Source organism: Schistocerca piceifrons, chromosome 8 (genome assembly GCF_021461385.2).
Source record: "Schistocerca piceifrons isolate TAMUIC-IGC-003096 chromosome 8, iqSchPice1.1, whole genome shotgun sequence".
Classification (NCBI taxonomy): Eukaryota; Metazoa; Arthropoda; class Insecta; order Orthoptera; family Acrididae; genus Schistocerca; species Schistocerca piceifrons.
Window position 1 is genome coordinate 335195486 of NC_060145.1, and position 19942 is coordinate 335215427.

Consider the following 19942-nt stretch of genomic DNA (forward strand, 5'->3'; position numbering starts at 1 on the left):
CCCTGACCGCTGCAAATCGTGGAGCTCCACTGAGCTGCCTTATGATAACGTCACTCTCTGTGCCCAGCGACTGACTGTACTTCTGTTGACAGCAGGTGCTCCATAGACTTTGCACAAGCGTTTGTGAATATTTCCCACAGTTTCTTTCTTTGCAGTAATGCAGTCAATGACAGTACATTGCTTGTAATATACATCACCTACAGACGCCATTTTGAAACTGTCGTGCAGCTACGCTGTCTGTCGGAAGTGACGGGAACTTGGCACGCTGACTCAGGATACTTCAAATAATACATACGTAATGTTTCACATTTGTAGAATTGTTTTCGGCTGAGAAAAAAAAATGTGGTGCATTACTTACTGGGCAACCCTCGTTTGCGTCTGTGTGACCAGAAGCCAGCTATGCACCAGGACGAATTGCTGCTGCTGATCAACATTCAGGGACCAGCTTTACTAATCAATTGCAGAGCATGCCGTTCAGCATAATGTTTTTGGCTTTAGTAACTATCTAGTTTCCAGAAAGGACCACATTTTCCACCTGGACTGTTATTCACCACAGTTGTGGTTTCGGCTTACAGTGCCATTTTCAAATTATAGCTCACCTTGAAGAGCATCAGTGCATCATTCCTATAAATAGGACATTGTTCTTGTGTCATCCGTGTTTAAATATTTCATGCATATAATAAGACAGGAGTCTTTGTCATTTATATAAACAGATATAGTACTGTGTGTAGTAACTGCCATTGAATATGTGCCATCTATGCTCATACTTCACACCGCACATACACCAGGTGTGACATTTGAAAGCTCTATACACGATGCAAATTATGTACACAAATGTCATGGATTATTATATAAATGATGAAGGCTCCTGTTTTATTATATGCACGGAGTAGTTAAACATGGATGACACAAGGATAGTGTCATCTTAACAGGAATGATGCATTTATGCACTTCGTAGTGAATTATCTCTTGATAATGGCATTATAAGTTGACAATGCGATTGTGATGAATAAATACATTGAATACCAATCCAGACAGAAAATGATCTCCTTTCTAAAATAGTGCAAGACCGCAGACACAAATAAACAGCAAATAATATCTAGATTCCCATTCCCATAGCAGCTTTACAGAATGGCACAGATGAGAACAACCGCTCTCATATATTGTTTGTTCCTGCAACCCCACTGCTTTCAGTCTTCACTATCAGCTACCATGTGCCCTTCAGGTCCTTACATATTTTCAGACATTTTATTTGTTTAATAACATACTGTTTGCAAGGTATTTACACCAAACAGTAATAGAATAAATTTTTTTAAAAAATATGTTAGTTTCTGCTCCCGTCCAAGCTGTACAGGTTCTGGTACATTTCTATTCCCTTAGCTCAGCTATTTCTTCCTTTATTTACCCTTCCACTCATTAAGTATCCTTCTCTCTGCTTCGCTGTGAAGGTGGTATGCATTCCCCTGTGTGCACCAACATGTTCCACAGCTCTATGGTTTTTTCTAGCCACATCCCTCTCTGTTCCCCCTTCCTGCCCTCTCCTGTGCCTACACCGCTTGCTCAAGGCAAAACTGCAATATGTCATCATTAGAGTGCACCATCAGGAAGTTTTATATGATTATATAGGACTGTTGTGCCACTGAAAAATATCCTGGGCAAATGTAAAATTTTTGAAGTCTCCCTTGGCCAGTGCAGATCCAAGACAAACCACAGCAGGCTCGTGCACAATGTCTGTGGCAGATGTCAAGGGGACAGGATTGCCCATACTGCAAACAGTGTGACACATAACCGAGGCCACTGCTACACTTCGCTCGAGTGAGGTGTGTGAATTGCCAATGCAGCAGTATGACCTCACTTGGAAGGGAACATGTCATTACGTCAAGCAAGCACAGTGGAGTAACAACACACAAATCATACACAAGAATAACTTTCAGCCCACTGACACTGCAGAAAGTAACAAACTTAAAGCTTGAAATGAAATGAAAGGTTGGAACACAGTGGTGAGGTAAAAAATGCTGTCAGGTCCAGAAAACTAGGTCACCTTCATTCATTCTCACTAAGGGATATCATCTTTACTCCCAACAGACAGCTACAAATACTCAGGCCTTTGAGCCCTTCCTTTATTCAGTTGCAGTGAGTCAGTTCCAAAGTAGAACCTGTGATATGCAGACTACCGTTCACCAGATGACTTCTACCTTTCAGCCAGCAGCCAGTCCAGCCAGTTGGACTTGACCACTGTGAGCTGCTGATGTGGAGACTTGTAGCCTTCTATTACCTGCTCACTGAGGAGAGGCTACAAACTGATATCGACTGGCACTCTGTCAAAATTTCACAGTAGTGGTGAAGTGTGCTAGCTGTTCCTGCCCACCCTCCCCCCACTCCCACTCCCCACCTTGCATCTGCGAGCAGACCCTAGTTTCCATGGCCTCTGGTGGAAAGGCTGTGACTTAACTCAGCCATCACTGTCCTGTACAGAGCTGCTGCGAGCTTATGCTGGGACATCATCTTCGGTGTCCACAAATGTGCCCCTAGTAAACAGTGCTATCTAGCTGTTTGGTGTTACGATGGGTTGAGTAAAACCTGCCACTTGCCACCTGGCCTTGTGCAGCACCACTTTTGCTGTGTTAACATCCGTGCCATGCAGATACCCTCAAGCCTACTCAGGTGAAAGCATCAGCACGTTCCAATCCTGTGTGCTGCTTCTGCTGCCATCACCACTGCCACAGAGGAGATGATTCAAATTGTAAAATCAAAATTATAATTGTGTAAACTGCTAATGCTGTCTCATTAGCGCCCCTGGGAGCCTGACAGGCCCTCGCTACTGCACTCCACATTTAGTCATCCTGCACCTGTAGGGGTCACATGCCACTGACCCCTACAGTTCAAAAGCTCAATTGGTAATCTTCATTTTTGATATGTTTGTCTATTGCCCACTGACTTGTCTATTCTATGCCCAGTGATCTCTCCACATACAGATCAGAAATATTTGCTTACAGCTTTTTTGATTTTTACATTTCAGTGGTATCGTATTTCATAGCACACTTTACCAAAACTTTCATGTGGTGCTCATACAATAGTCTACATCTACATGCATATGGGACACGGCAGAGGAAACCACATACCATTACCTGTCATTTCCTTTCCTATTCCACTCACAAGTGGAATAAGAGAAAAACAACTGTCTCTGTACCTTCATGCAGCAAATGCCTGTCCTCTATTCTCGACTGTGTTTTGTGAAAAGAATGTTGTCTCCTCTCTAGAAATTCCTATTTGAGTTAATGAAGCGTCTCCATAGCACATTGATCAAAATTACCGCTAACAAATCTAGCAGCAGACCTCTGAATTGCTTGAATGCTTTCTTAAACCTGAAATGGTTTTCTGTACAAGACAGTGTATGATATTCTCCTTATTATCTAACATGCAGTCCTCAGAGAAAAAATTTGAGAGTAGGAATGTAGGCAAATTTTTGCTTTGCGTGACTGCTGTCTGCACCATCCCGTGGAACTAATAGCATTGTTATCAACCTCGAGCCCCAAATAAGCTACTTCAAATTTATTAACTGTGAATGTGTTAAAATTACAGAAATTTCAGATAGTAATGAGTTTTTATTTTCAAAACTCAAATAAAAGAAAACAATATGAATTTTATTATCAGAGGAGATTACATAAGTCCCTAGCAAATTATTGTAGTTTATTTCTTTAACACACACAACCCAGTGGAACAGGACTAATAGATACACAATGCATCTAGAAAGTGTATCTAGATATTATCAGCATCATTAATTCACACTTATTGTTTTGAAAAACATTAAGAACACACTAATTAATTACAAGCATGGCAACTGAATGAGAGACAACTGCTATGTTAGGTAGAAGGTACAGCTGTCACCATGGTGAATGTCAGATTACTGTTAAGTTGACAGACCTCATTTTGGTCGTCAACATGACTGTCAAGGGCAGGATGCACGACATGTACAAAGCCAGAGGGTGCCTTAAGCCACTATTACATGATGCGCCTAAACCATACACCTATTCACCGGTGCCCGAAGCATGCATATCTGTAACTACAGACTGGTTCATGTCGACATATTACACCATCCATGTGGGATATAACTGGCACACATGCACAGTAGACGGTAATAACACACGAAACACAAACAAAACTGTCTGATCTCTTGAAAAGTCATTCGTTCTACCATGCGAAACACAAAGGAGACCGCGTGATGTATTGGAATGTCATTCACTCAAATTATTTTGGTGAGCTTAAGTTTACTATTTCATAAGAAATTGTTTTTTATCATTATTTATTAAGCAATTGTTATTCTCATATGTTGGTTACCACTGTTCTGAATCACACACTCAACAGTTAGTTTTATATTACAGTGTTTGGTTACACAGGTCTCTGCCCAAACTCTTTGCCTTTACAAATGTCTGCTTGTGTCTGTATATGTGCGGATGGATATGTGTGTGTGTGTGTGTGCGAGTGTATACCTGTCCTTTTTTCCGCCTAAGGTAAGTCTTTCCGCTCCCGGGATTGGAATGACTCCTTACCCTCTCCCTTAAAACCCACATCCTTTCGTCTTTCCCTCTCCTTCCCTCTTTCCTGATGAAGCAACCGTGGGTTGCGAAAGCTTGAATTTTGTGTGTGTATTTGTATTTGTTTGTATGTCTATCAACATACCAACACTTTCGTTTGGTAAGTTACATCATCTTTGTTTTTAGATATGTATCTAAATTTACATTTATACAGCATTTTGCACATGGAAGACCCACTTGTTTTTGAAGCTATTGCCCTGGCAGTGACAGTAAATCTTTGGATTAGGGCAGAACGATGATGAAAATGAAAAGCCAGATGTTGTTGGGTCTGACCCTGACTGAAAAGAAGGGATGAAGGCAGGAGAATATAATCACTTCTTATGAAAATACTGATGCCCCAAGATCTGCAAGAATTTGGAAACTTCGTGAGGACGAACCTGGCCTGTTTCAAGAAGCTGTTGTCTATGATAGAAGATGAAATTAGCAAGTGTGACGCAGCCATGAGAGAGGCTAGCTCACCTTCTTGAAAGTAAGAATTAAATATATGTTTATATGTTTTGTGATCATACCAGTGTAGACCACTGATGAAATATCAGTACATGCCCTGTTATGTTCCAGGCTGATTGTAATGTTACAGTTCCTGGCAACTAGAGAGTCTTGTAAGAGCCTGGCTTTTAGCCACAGACTCACACAGCCTACCATTTCAGAAGTTGGTGTGGATGTTTGTACTGCAATTTGCAACTCTTTAAAGGACCAGTACATAAAGGTGCACGTGTGTTATTTTTCCATGTCTGAAATATACACTCCTGGAAATTGAAATAAGAACACTGTGAAATCATTGTCCCAGGAAGGGGAAACATTATTGACACATTCCTGGGGTCAGATACATCACATGATCACAATGACAGAACCACAGGCACATAGACACAGGCAACAGAGCATGCACAATGTCGTAACTAGTACAGTGTATATACACCTTTCGCAGCAATGCAGGCTGCTATTCTCCCATGGAGACGATCGTAGAGATGCTGGATGTAGTCCTGTGGAACGGCTTGCCATGACATTTCCACCTGGCGCCTCAGTTGGACCAGCGTTCGTGCTGGACGTGCAGACCGCGTGAGACGATGCTTCATCCAGTCCCAAACATGCTCAATGGGGGACAGATCCGGAGATCTTGCTGGCCAGGGTAGTTGACTTACACCTTCTAGAGCACGTTGGGTGGCACGGGATACATGCGGACGTGCATTGTCCTGTTGGAACAGCAAGTTCCCTTGCCGGTCTAGGAATGGTAGAAAGATGGGTTCGATGACGGTTTGGATGTACCGTGCACTATTCAGTGTCTCCTCGATGATCACCAGTGGTGTACGGCCAGTGTAGGAGATCGCTCCCCACACCATGATGCCGGGTGTTGGCCCTGTGTGCCTCGGTCGTATGCAGTCCTGATTGTGGCGCTCACCTGCACGGCGCCAAACACGCATACGACCATCATTGGCACCAAGGCAGAAGCGACTCTCATCGCTGAAGACGACACGTCTCCATTCGTCCCTCCATTCACGCCTGTCGCGACACCACTGGAGGCGGGCTGCACGATGTTGGGGCGTGAGCGGAAGACGGCCTAACGGTGTGCGGGACCGTAGCCCAGCTTCATGGAGACGGTTGCGAATGGTCCTCGCCGATACCCCAGGAGCAACAGTGTCTCTAATTTGCTGGGAAGTGGCGGTGCGGTCCCCTACGGCACTGCGTAGGATCCTACGGTCTTGGCGTGCATCCGTGCGTCGCTGCGGTCCGGTCCCAGGTCGACGGGCACGTGCACCTTCCGCCGACCACTGGCGACAACATCGATGTACTGTGGAGACCTCACGCCCCACGTGTTGAGCAATTCGGCGGTACGTCCACCAGGCCTCCCGCATGCCCACTATACGCCCTCGCTCAAAGTCCGTCAACTGCACATATGGTTCACGTCCACGCTGTCGCGGCATGCTACCAGTGTTAAAGACTGCGATGGAGCTCCGTATGCCACGGCAAACTGGCTGACATTGACGGCGGCGGTGCACAAATGCTGCGCAGCTAGCGCCATTCGACGGCCAACACCGCGGTTCCTGGTGTGTCCGCTGTGCCGTGCGTGTGATCATTGCTTGTACAGCCCTCTCGCAGTGTCCGGAGCAAGTATGGTGGGTCTGACACACCGGTGTCAATGTGTTCTTTTTTCCATTTCCAGGAGTGTATATGTGCCAATCAGAGTTTTGCAGTCCTCATCTATCGCATTGGGCGAACCTGCGCGGACTCTCTCGCCTTCATTGCCAGTTTCTCTTTCCTGGCATGCTGAAATAAAGCAAGAGAGAGAATCAAATCAAACTTGAACTTTCATAAACTAAAGCATTAGAATATACATTGCATATGCATGCAATATGCATACAATGCAATGTTATATGCATATTACTCGGAAGTACACAATTGCCAACGTACCTTATTACAATACAGTGGGTCATACATACACCTTTCCTCACTGTATGCTTAAATTAAGACCCTTAATACCTCTTTTCTTCATTTCAGTTCTTTTATGAAGAAATCAACAGAGAAAATGCTTTCACAAACAGCTAGTGTAAAAGAAAGTCCTCTGGTCACAAAAAAAAATCTGCACGCAACATGAAAATCTGAAATAATAAACAAATTACAAACAGAAAGCACTGCGGCACCCCCTTCTAGGCATGCACGAGCTGTTGCTGCTTAGTGCACATGCGTGGATTGATGACAGTTTATGACTGCTCTATTCTAGCATGTGGATAATGTGTCTGCTTATTTTCACAGTTTCACCCATTCTACTGTCAGATGGCTGTCATACTAGACCAGTACTGTTTGCAGCAGATCGTCTTGTAATACCCCTTTTAGACAATATCCAGAACCATGTATCACTGTATCTCCGCAGCCATATGGGCACTGAGCTCTTTGCATGCCACCACATCAAGAGTGTGTAGTGAGTACACATCAACTGCCACAGGTATGACTGGTCATCATCGACTATAATAGATTGTAGCATTGGATAGAGAAGCCACAGTCCAAAACATCATTTGCCATTTCAGTGCTGTTCAACACCAAATCCCAGAAAGATGCAGCTCTCTGACTTTCATCTGAGAAAACAGGAAGCAAGGAAGAAGGTAAATATTATCTGCAGAGGACAACAACTATGCCGCTATGATATTCCAAAATACCTGGGAGTAAAGTTTGATTGCAGTCTCACATTCCGAGATCGTTGCCAAGAAACGAAGTTAAAAGTATCTGGCCAGAACATCATCTGTAAGCTTACTGGCACTGCCTGGGGCTCACAGCCAAATGTGTCCCTACATCTGCACTGGCAGCATTCTTCTCTGCAGCAGAATACACAGCACCAAAATTAGGAGATTGATCCCAGACAACCTCTGCCTCTGTTTGGATACAAACCACGAAAAGCTGGGTTGAGATTAAATAGGAGCTTCATATGCACAAAGTCAGCAATTTACAGCACCTGGAATTTGCCAAATGCAGCTATGAGGAAATTCATTAATCAAAAGGGGTGGGAGAACATCAGAGAGAAGTCTGCCGTGAGCTTTCATCTGCTGTACATGACACAGAAAACACTAAATTGATTGAATGTAGGAGTGTCCTGATGCAAGGCGAATGTCAGGAAGTGGGGCTTCATGAGTGAAGTTGAATGCTATGAGTGTGGTGACGAGCCCTGCCTCTGCTTACCACATGAAGAGATTAGCATGGGCACAGGAACACCATCACTGGAGCTCAAAATATGGAAAAAAAAGGCTGTAGGCTAAGTATAAATTGAAAACCATTTGAGGGAATGCATCTCACTTGCCATTAGTTCACCATTCAGACAGGTAGTAGAAATATTCTCAACTGGAGATGTATAAATGGGATGAATTTGAACCTCAATACATGTGCCATCATCTCTCACGGGCAAGTAGCACAGAAAATTTACTCTCCAATCATGCTGATCTGTACATCCACCTATGGCAGGCTGTTTCAATGCTGCCATATAGGGCAAGGGTACCTGCCTTCCCCCATCTCATTATGCTCTTAGACAGGAACAGGTAGTGTCCTTCCTGCTAGACAGCTGTATTGTATGCAGGCTGTGCATGCGCGAGCTGCTTGGGCACCCACGGGCTCCTTATTTGGGCATTGGTATACAATTGCACTGCACACCAGTACCCATGTCTGCCCAACTGCCCCTGGGTGGGCACGCAGGCTGAAACAGCCTAGCCTATTGTATTCTACGGGAGACCTTTATCTGCAGCAAGACAGTGCATCACACCATCATTCTCAACTGGTACATGTAGCCTCATAGCGAGCTGAATCTGCACAGGGGGCAATATTTTGTGTACAGAGGTCAGCACTAGGGGGCTCCTGCTGTTCTCTGACAGCGACCAGTGCTACCTAGCCATGTGCTGCATGTGTGTCATGCTCTCGGAGGTGAGGCACCACAGACACTAAAGATCACATGGATAAGAGACCATCCAACTGCAGTTCTAACCGAGTTCTTGCCCATTTGTTGTGTAGCTCCAGTTAGCAGCAGTTGAAGATGGTCATAGTGCAGTCACAACTTTCTCTATGAAAGTGGAATTGACTTCAAGACTTATGTTTATGTCTGTATAGTGAACTGTTAAAGTGTGTAACTAATCCTGGCTTTTCCAAGGACTTGTATAAGATTTCAAAAAGTATGCTAAGTACGAAAGTTGAACAGAATGCAATATTTCTCTTGATGATTGTGTTCTCTCATTCTTTTGATTTCTGCCTCAGGACCCACACACCACATATACGGGACGCTGTACTTTTGGTGAAGTGACTTACTTGGTCACTTCTGTATACAAATAGTTTGAGGAAAATCCCCAAACATGCAGGTGTTTGAACCCAACTTCAACCATTTGCCATGAGTTTCAGGCAGTGCTTGACTGGTCATGTGTCGGGAGTGAAGTCTGTGCCATGACAAGTAATTGTACTCATGACAGCAAAAGGGCATGCTACATGTTACTGGCTAGGTATGTATAACTCAGGTGCTCATGAGTGTAGAATGACATTGGAAATAGCAACACATTTTAATTTACAAAAGTGTAATGTGAAATTACAGCTGATATATCTCAAGAACACATTCAGTTTTTAAGAGGTGCTATTGTCAGTAGAGAGCATCTCCAGTGACATATAAAACTGTATGAGAATGTGTCACAGACAAACTTTAAAATAAGTAACTTGAGTTTGTGTAAGGATCTATAAAAACGTTCACATTAGGAAATGCACTCAAATATGTAGACTACACAGAAATATGATTAATTTATTAGACATAAATACTTGAAAGACTCACAGGTGCTGGAGTACAGTCTAGTTGTCGAGCTCCATGGTTGGAAACCTGTATTGCATCTACACCACTGTCAACAGCCATAACTGCATCCTCTGCTGTTAAAATTCCTTTCACTACAATGGGCAATGATGTGATGCTGAAAATCCAAACAAGTTGTAATCAGGCTAGTAAATGTCATTCACACATTATGAAGCTAGCAGTGTTATGCAATTACGGTGCGAAGCAAAAAGGTATGGGGAGTTCATAGAGTTGGTAGTGCCATTGGCTACGCGGAATGGGTAGGTATGAGAAGAGAACGAATGACTGTTGATGATACTGTTTTGATTATACGGTTGCTGTAGGATACTGTGCATCAACCATTTCTTGTGGAAATGCCTGTAACAACAGATGAGCCATGAGGACACATTGTCGTGTTTTATGATAGTGCACTGCGTGTCATCGTGGGCACATTCCCAGCCATAACTCAGTAGTATGTTGAACTATTTTCACACATATGCATACACAATCATATTTGCCCAGCAATCAAATACACTAATTGTCTCCTGGTGAACTGAAAGAAAATTCAATTACAAAACCTAAAATTGCATCCATATAAAGTGATGATTGTGCAATATTTTGTTTGTGATGACCATCTAACTAAATAATTATTATCGAGACCCTGTGGGTAGTGATATGATGCTGCTGATGGTTGAAGCACACTTTCATCTGTTTAGTCAGACAAGTAAAATGTTCAGTAATGGTGAAATACAGAATTAATTCATTACACAACAAATGTATGTTTGTGTGGTGTGGAATTTGTTAAATGAGAATCTTTGGTGTATGTATTTTCAAGAACAAATTGATACTGCATCATAAGAGTGAGAAACAATACAATGACATAATGATCAATGTCTTCACTGCAACTCATACTTTTATTTCCATGTACTGGATATGTTTCAAACTTTACATAATAAGGTGGCACACATGGTGAAGCAATAAACAAACATTATGGAAAGAATTAGAGAGAATCATATTAAAATGAACTGATGACAGAAAAGATGATTTTCAATATTCTCAAAAAACAAATGTTTGTCCTTCATCTACATTACACATAGTAATGAGAAAAAGCTTCACACTAAAACACCTTGCTGCTGGAATTCATAAGTGGTTTCAAAGTTCCTTTTGGTGAAACCTAATAACAAATGTTAACAACATCAAATCTGAAAGCGCGTGTAGACCAAGGTTTTCATCTGCTATATTTTATTTTAATTAAGACACATATAACAAATATTTCAAATTGTTATATATGATTTGAAGAAAAAAAAAAAAAAAACTATTGTGTCTGCCATAGCAGCAGCACTGCAAACAACTTACAACTTGCAGTTACATGACTATCTCCCACTGCTGGATGTCCCACAATTTTGATAAAGATTAGAGTTTAATATAACTTGAACAGACATAATCACTTACTTGAAAATTTAGATGGTGCTATATTGTGGAAACTGCTTTTCTTATAAACTTATATAACAAATTCAGAATGCCCTCTTTAACTTGAACTCTACTTTTCGTGCACGATGTTTTGTACTGCTAATGGCAATGTGAGATTGAACAGAAAGTATCCAAATTTTACGGGAATGCATTGGTATGAGCCAAAGATAAACAGCAAAATACAATCACACAGCCTTACTACAATGTGGGGCCAGAACAAAGCTCTGACTGTGATAAATTTTGGATCGATTATAAAACAGCTGCTAAATTTATTTCTGAAAGAGATGTGGTTACAAAAAAAGTGTGAGAATGTTTATTCAAAACAGCAAGTTCCCAAATTTAATTGATTAACAGTGATCAATGCTTCTGCACTGTTAACTCAACTAAACACTTTACAATTTATTCCCAAAGAACAACAAACAGAGTTGCAAAATAACTTGCCTTTTCAGCCACTTAACATCATTCCAAGTTAATGATGCATCAAACATGTTTTTGACATATTCATTAATCCCCGAGCCACCAGATGACTGAACACTGTCAGCAAACACTCCTCTAAAGTTAGCCAACCTGAAACCGAGAAACAAGTGTGAAGAGGTATTGTTCAGCAATTTTGCAGAATTAAACACATTTCACTGAATTGAAGTAGTAGCATAATTATATTTGATAAAACCAATATTTAGCAGCATATTATCTATATCTTTATTTGAGTCAAAATAAAATGAGTATTACATTGACAATTTTATGAACTGAAAAAAAAAAAACATTACAAATGCATTGCAGCTGTCTATAGCAAAGACAGAAGAAGACGAAAGGCAGGTTAACACACGGAAATGGAAATGCTGTGTGGCTAGGGCCTCCCATCGTGTAGACCATTCGCCTGGTGCAAGTCTTTCAAATTGACGCCACTTCGGCGGCTTGTGTGTTGATGGGGATGAAATGACGATGATAAGGACAACGCAACACCCAGCCCCTGACCGGAGAAAATCTCCGACTCAGCCGGGAATCGAACCAGGGCCGTTGGGTATGACATTCCATCCCACTGACCACTCAGCTATCAAGGGCGGACAGATTAACACATTAATGGCAGTAAGAACTTATTTTGGTTTCTGCTGACAACAGATTTTCCTCACCCTACTTCAGGGTTGCTACACTGCAATAATGACGTAGTGTACTTGTCACCTTGCCCTCGAGTTTCTCTATCCTGTGCTCTTCACAGTTTTTCTAGTTAAGTTAGTCCTCTTTAATTTAAGACCACTATCTAGACTTCTGGACAATTACAGGAAGAAAAGTATTATGGATAGATGACTAGAAAGTTTGAGCTATTCAGTGCAATCATAAGCGTTTGAGAATAAGCATGGGTGGAAAAACGGGCAATACTGCAAAGAGCTGTGGTCCAGAAGGAGGACAAGTTAAACAAACAAGACAGCAACTGCAAATTTCTGTTTAAGGGGCATTAAACCTCAGTCTTCCTGCAAATGAAAATTTATTTTTTGTAAAATCAGATTAAACAATATTAAGTCAACTTGTAAACTACTGTATCTAGAAATAATATGACAAGACTGCCATGAACTGCACGTCCAGGTACACCAGTTTCTTGATGTTTGCCAACAGTGATACATCATTCTTCACTGGACTTCACCACCTCGTGCATGGGTGGGTGCTAAAAAGTCTTCCAAGCAACTTGAATGATGTAAATGACTGAACGTTAAACCTTCTGTATTCATACGTTCTCTTGCAAAAACAGTACAAAGAGAGTTGCTGATTTTCTTTTTTAAACTGATGTTGCTTGGACAAAATCAAGACAAGAATTTTATCTACACAAGCCAATTTGATGGTCATTTGTCATGGTTTCTATTCCAGCCATGATCTGTTCTCTTTTTCTGCTTGTCTTCTAGACACCTTGAATCCATGATACCAAGAAACAAATGGCCCCATACAGCAGCCAGAAACACTCACCCATCCTGCCTTGAAGATGTGATAGGTTCAAGATATTCTCCCAGCTGCCCAAACCATAACAATGTCTCCCACAGTGGGATGCGCCGACACATACTTACCAATAAACATCACAAACATCTTTCTTTGTCAAGGAAGCCTGGAAATATGATATATCATTTCATAAAAATGTCATATCACACTTCACTATCCGTCCATCGTGTTCTGTAGATCCCATCAAGGAGGACAAGCTTTAGGGATGTGAAATGAGTCAAGGTCAACATTAAAATAAGATGAGCAAATTTTAGAACCTCAATTTGTATACTTTGTTAACAATAAACTGTCACTGTACTACGTAATGTTGTTATGATTATACCAGCTAAATGTAATCAAGTAAATTGGAAAGAAAGCTGCTACCAAGAAAAAGCTTCTGCCTCCTCAGCTATAATAAATAGCTGTTTATTATGTGTTGTCAATTGCATAATATTTACTTGATTGTACTGATGCTTTCCAAAGGAAATATATACATATGTAAATACTGAGTTCTGTTGCAAATACATTAATACTCATCATGTAGCTTTTGCTACTTGCCATGTTGCTACCAGAACTCTTCAATCCATGAATCTATATAATCAAATAATCTGTGAAAAAGTGTGGCTAGTGAAATATGTTTTTAATTTTCTTTTGAGCAGGTAGGATTCACAGTTTCTTGCTTTATGTTAGATGGGAGCTTGTCAAATACCTATGTGCTGAAGTTCATCACTCCACTCGGAACCCTAGACAAGAATGCAAGTCTTCATGAAAATTATTTTTGTCTTTTGTGTACATCACAGTTCAGTTCAAAACTGATTTTTATTGTTAGCAACAAAATTGATTGTATGAAGTGAGTGTAAGAATTCCAATATCCATTAAAACCTTTGCAAGAAGTATCATTGTCTTCCTTACAGACTTACTGCTCACTTCTGCAGAATAAGCATTTTATTTAATGTAGGCGCACTGTCCCAGAAAATAATTCTTTAATACATCAAGGAATTTAAGTATGCAAAATAAGCCACCACCATTGTCCCTAGCTCAACAAAGTGAGAGATGCTTCTACATCCAAAACATGCTGAACTGAGATTCTGTGGGTTTTAGGCTTTTTCCCACTAGAACACAAGGAGTTTTTCCTGGTGTTTATTTTGATGTACAGCTATTAATGTCTACTTCTGGTGCTATTATTGCTTGTTTGAAATCGGCATGGTACGAGTCTTTGGAAGATTAAGATTTGAACTGTTCATTGTGAACTACTTGAAGGCCTGTCCAGTTATCATCAGAAATGTGTCTGGGGTTCTGGTTAATATGCATGTCATCAGCAAATAGTGCAGGTTTGGAACTGCACTTTAAACTCTTTGGAAGTTCATTTATGTAGGTTAAGAACAAGAGTGGGCCTAGTACTGATGCTTGTGGGGCCCCACATATCATTTTCCTTGTTTCCATTCAATTTTGCCCTTATTTGTTTCAGTGGGAAACAAGGCTCAAAATTCTGTAGAAATATGTGTAAGAAAGAGTTAAAATATTTTCCATCAACCTTATCTGCCCCATAATTTTTGTCTAAACACTGCAATCAATTTATAGTTCATGATTCTGCAATACAACGGGTCTCTTCTGGTATCTATGCCTAACTGGTCAGTATATTTTATTGTTAACATTTGACAACCATAGTCAAACAAACCATTGACAACTGGTGTTACATGTAAATCACAGTAACTTATTGGGTCTAAAAAGAACTTGTCCATGGGTGGTGTACTATGTCCTTCAATCCATCCCAAGACTTCAGTGTGGCAAATAATCCAAAGCTGGATATCAACAACTGTAGATGCCTTTGATCAGTACTTTCTGACAGAAATCAGCCTTAAGGTCTCTACAAACTATAATTCTACAATCAGCTTGTGCTTTATCACATACCTGCACATAGGAAAAAATTCCACGTTCTGCAAACAAATAGTTTATTCATGTTTTTGCAAACAAATAGTTTATTCATGTTTACCAAACATGTTTCACCAGATCATTCTAGGCATATTCAGGGGTCTACAACATAAAGAAAATTATTTAATTGTACATATTTTGATATGAGATCTGTAGTAATTCTTGGTAGGTCATTTAAATTATCTTACTATTTACTGTGTGGGGTTGCTAGCCCCCAATAGGGCACCTCCTGAGGTGATGGATTGAGGAACACTCACTGGATGTAGTGGGTACCGAGGAAATAAAATAATCGAGGTGGATCAAAACACCCCATGGGTGAGTCAAAAGCTGTGGAGAAGACAAATGTCTCTAGGGGAGGATGGGCATCTAAACTTTATGCCACTTGCCTTCCAGGTTAAGATCTGCGCTGGGATTACCCTCCCCCCCACTCACGCAAAAGATAGATGGGTCAAGACTCTCTACAGAAGCCTCAGAATCATGTCTGTCTCAACTAAAATCAGACACAGTGAGAGACATTGGACTTCTCTTTTATAACCTGGAAGGTAAACAACCTGTACAGGCCAGGAAGTTTGCATAATATGACCAAGGAGTTATAGAAACATAGGCTGAAAGTAGCAGCTCTTCACAAGATTAAATGGAAGGGTACAGGCTTAAAAAAGATTGGCAACGGGAACATTCTGTATGGGGACTGTGGTGAGTGCCATGTATAAGGTGCTGGTATGTATGCACATGACTAATTAATAAAAGCAGTGAAAGAGTTCAAATCCATTAACAACATATTCTCCCACATTACGATCACTTTACACCCGCAAAATAGAATTTTTTCCTTGCTTTTGAAGTGATACACTTGGACTTTTTTCTTTACAAAATAAAAGAAATAACTGCTATGCTTTTTTTGAAGAATTATTTTCTGTGTAAAAAAAAATGGGCTTGTTAAAGTGGGCATCTGAGTTGGAAAAGTTAGAAAACATCATGTCAACACCACTTATATGGTATATCAAACTAGCATTAGCTCTCAATTTACAGATGCTGATTTGAACGGATGTTACCATGATGTTGCACATTATGTTCTTGACATGAGTGGCAGCATGCAATGTGAGTACCATAGCATAATAATGTATCATTTGAAAATGGATACAGAGTGAAAATTGCAATAGTATCCAGAATAAAACAAAAAGGAAAGATAAATGGTGATAGTGTTATCATTTAAAAAATTTCATTCATTTGATATGAATATCAGATTGTTGCGATACGCTCTGTACTTACATCAGGTGTGGAGGAAGAGAGAATTTATTACGAATGTCTGCATCGCGTATTCCAAACATCGGTGCATCAACAGTCAGAACAAGTGCTTTGAAGCCAGCTTTTTCAGCTCTTCTCACAAGATCCTCGGTTACTGCCCTGAAACAAGGAGCAATATTTCCCTAAGTATGTGATATGTGTTTGACAAAAAGAGAAGAAACAAAAGTGCCTGAATTATTCCAGAGAAGTATAGTTTCTTTGCATATTAAATTAAAAATCTTAATATAGCTACGAGAAACACGAGAAATGTATAAGACAAATCTTCTGCTGAAATTTCTATCAAAACTCTTGCTATTTATCTCATATCTAAGAAGAGCCATTATAATTAAATACTGATAGAACTATTGTCAAGAGAAATAATCAAAAAATTATAAATTTTATTCTTTATTAGATCACCAGCAAAATAAATATAGTGTAACTGAATCAAACAAAATTATAAGGCTCAAGAGATACACATTATCCATTATAAAAAGATAACAAGGAGGTGTTCACAAGAATCTCTGCTGTTGCTGTTCTCAGTTTCTTTTCTATGTATGACCTGTTTCTCTTTTTGGATGATTTATCCTTCTATTTTCAAAGATTATTTCCATTTACCAAAGTGTCAATGAATCAGATATCTTCTTTCAATACAATTCATACTAAGTTTTAGCTTGTAACATGTACGACTAACTACACATATTTTCTCATTTATATTCTTTAAAAATGGGAAGGCTAAGGTTTAACATGTCATCAACATTAAACATGGCATACTAGCTCAAATGCACACAGCTAGGGGAGAAAATTAAACATGGCTCTGCAAATTGGATGTTCTGACTTTTACTGTATGCCAAACTCAGGATCATCATTCTGGGATTTGAAATTGGTACCAGTATATATTTTACCAGGTAGTGGATTCTATTAGTTATCCATAAACTCTTAAATTCATCAGTTTTATAAAAATGTGAAAAAAATTATTTTCCACATGTTTTCACTTCTTATCATTTGATTTTCTTATGATCATGCTTTTCATAAAATGTAAATTCCTTTTTTCTATATAAAAAAAGACTTTCTGAAACATATTTGAGTATATGACAGAAATCTGTTATAACTTTTAGGCCACCCCCCACACACTACATTATTATAGATTTGACTGAGGAAGAAAAAAAAAAATTGCTCGCCAAGCAGCAGCTGGAGAACAGACACATATAAAAGTAAGGAAATTTCCAAGATTTTGGAGCCAGTGGCTCCTGATCCTGGCAGAAGGCTTGAAGGAGAAGGAATAAGTATGAAGATAAAGGACTGGTGAGGTTTAGGAAGTGGGGAGAGTTTGAAAAAATTTCCCAGAATCATGGGTTAGGGGAGACTTGTTGGATGGAATGAGAAGGAAGATGGATTTTTGGGGACTGCACCAGACGAGATTTGAAAAGCTAAGAGCATAGAGGTGGAAAATGGGTTAATAAACAAGCCAGAGATTACTGACAAAACTAACAAGAGTTAATAAGAGTGGAAAGCTAAGTACACTATATATGAAAGAGATTGTGGGGAGGGGGTGGGTGGAATAGACATGCCAGTAAAAAGAAGATATAGAAAACTAAAAGGGACTGAAGAAAGAGAATCAAGTAGTTAACTAATGAATACTGCAGAGCCTACAGGACAAAGAAAAGAATAAATCGGTTTTCTGTAACTTGGCAATGTAGTGGCACAATTCTTGATAAATTAGCTCTCTTACCTAAATATACAATGGATAAATCAAGGCACTTTTAAAAACTGTGATTGAATTTTTTAATATTACTATTTTTAGTCTTCTTGATATGTGGTTTTTTGTTGTCTAACAGTTGCAGTGCCAGAGAATATTTCTGTTTTTGACGGGAGAATATGTATGGTCTTTCTATGTATCTAGTATCTTTTAAATCTTTGTGGTCTTGCTGAGATTCACATTAGTTATTACAGTCACCACACATGGAGACATGTATCTCAAAATAATATTAAAACTGACTGGAACAAACACATAATAAGAACTGCACAACTACATAATTTAAAAAAACTTAAAACATGGGCCAAAGTGTTATAGAAAAGATGGAGAAATGTAAGCAGCTTAGGGATGGGTTGCTAATATATGTGACAGTAAGGTGCTTCATTTGAAGTAGGTTAGTTATCTGCATGTTCCATGATCATAGTTGTGACCTCTCTGAGTGATATGGAATGAGTCAGTTTTACTGACTCTGACCAAAGTGGCCAGATATTGTGGTCATATATGTGTAAGTTGTGCTTGTGTGAAACACACACAGTGCTTACAGTTAATTTTATTGTCCATTAAATTCTTTACATCACTGGGTAGGCAGTTAAAGACTTTTATACCTCACTGCTTCCTATGCTGCATTAAGACTGAGTTATGGGTAGTGTGGATCTGTGCTCCTAGTATAATACTTATGAATATTGATGTTGCATCCAAACTGTGATGGATTGTTAACTACAAACGTCATTAAGGAGTAAATGTACTGTGATGCTATTTCAGTTTGCCATATGTAATTCCTTTTTTATAGTGTGTTCCCCTGCCGACACTTGGTAATAGATTTTTTTTTATTTGTCCAGCTGTTAATGGAGTTGTCTATAAGAGCTTCTGTATGGATACCACATATTATCTTTCTTACACAACTTCTGTGCAACAATCACGTTTTTATTCAATGAATTAGCTCAGAATATGATGCCATAAGATGTTAGTCATTGAAAATATGAAAAGTAAGTCAACTTTTTGATATTTTCATCTCCAGTATCTAATACTATCTGTAATGCAAATGTTACAGAACCTAAACATTTAAGATTTGTAACGTATGACTTCCAGTTATAACCAACATAAACACCTAAAAATTTACAGTATTCTATTTCATTTACTGATTTCTCCATTATTTCTAATGGTGTAGTCAGGTCTTGTGCAATAGTGCATTGCATCTATCATATTTTATCTAAATACAGTGACAGTCCATTTGCAGCAAAGGCAGATAGACATGTTACAAATGAAAACAGTAACATTGTGAAACATTAATGCTGTCATTCTTTCAACTGCATTGATGCCATTGTCCATTTACTTCTACCCTGTGCCCATTGTCTACCAATAATCTGTGGCGACACACTTCAGCCTTGGCCAACTCCTCCAGTTTCACCTCTTTAATGTTATATCTAATGCCTGGTTAACTATTTCTGGACAACAACCACGCTATGGCGGGTACATTGGTTTCTGTCAGATCACTGGAGTTAAATGCCATTGGGCATAGCCAGTACTTGAATGGGTGACCGTCCAGATGTGTCATGCAATATTGACAGTTTTCCCCATGCCTTTATGGCAGAGGAGGCAGGAGGGTTGGTGGCATAAAGTCCCCGATCGTCAGTCTCTGCGCCAATGTCATGCATTAAATTCAAACCC

The 19942-nt window shown here is 39.8% G+C and overlaps 1 protein-coding gene across 1 annotated transcript in view; it reads right to left on the reverse strand.

Annotated features, from left to right (window-relative positions):
* The window catches only part of LOC124712015 (glycolate oxidase 1), a 41590-nt gene that overhangs the window by 1676 nt on the left and 19972 nt on the right, over positions 1 to 19942 (reverse strand). The window contains exons 4-6 of the mRNA XM_047242307.1: positions 16507 to 16641; positions 11785 to 11910; positions 9880 to 10012 (exon numbers count right to left, since the gene is read on the reverse strand). Coding sequence (XP_047098263.1) covers positions 9880 to 10012; positions 11785 to 11910; positions 16507 to 16641 — 394 coding nt within the window. The remainder of the gene's footprint in view (positions 1 to 9879; positions 10013 to 11784; positions 11911 to 16506; positions 16642 to 19942) is intronic.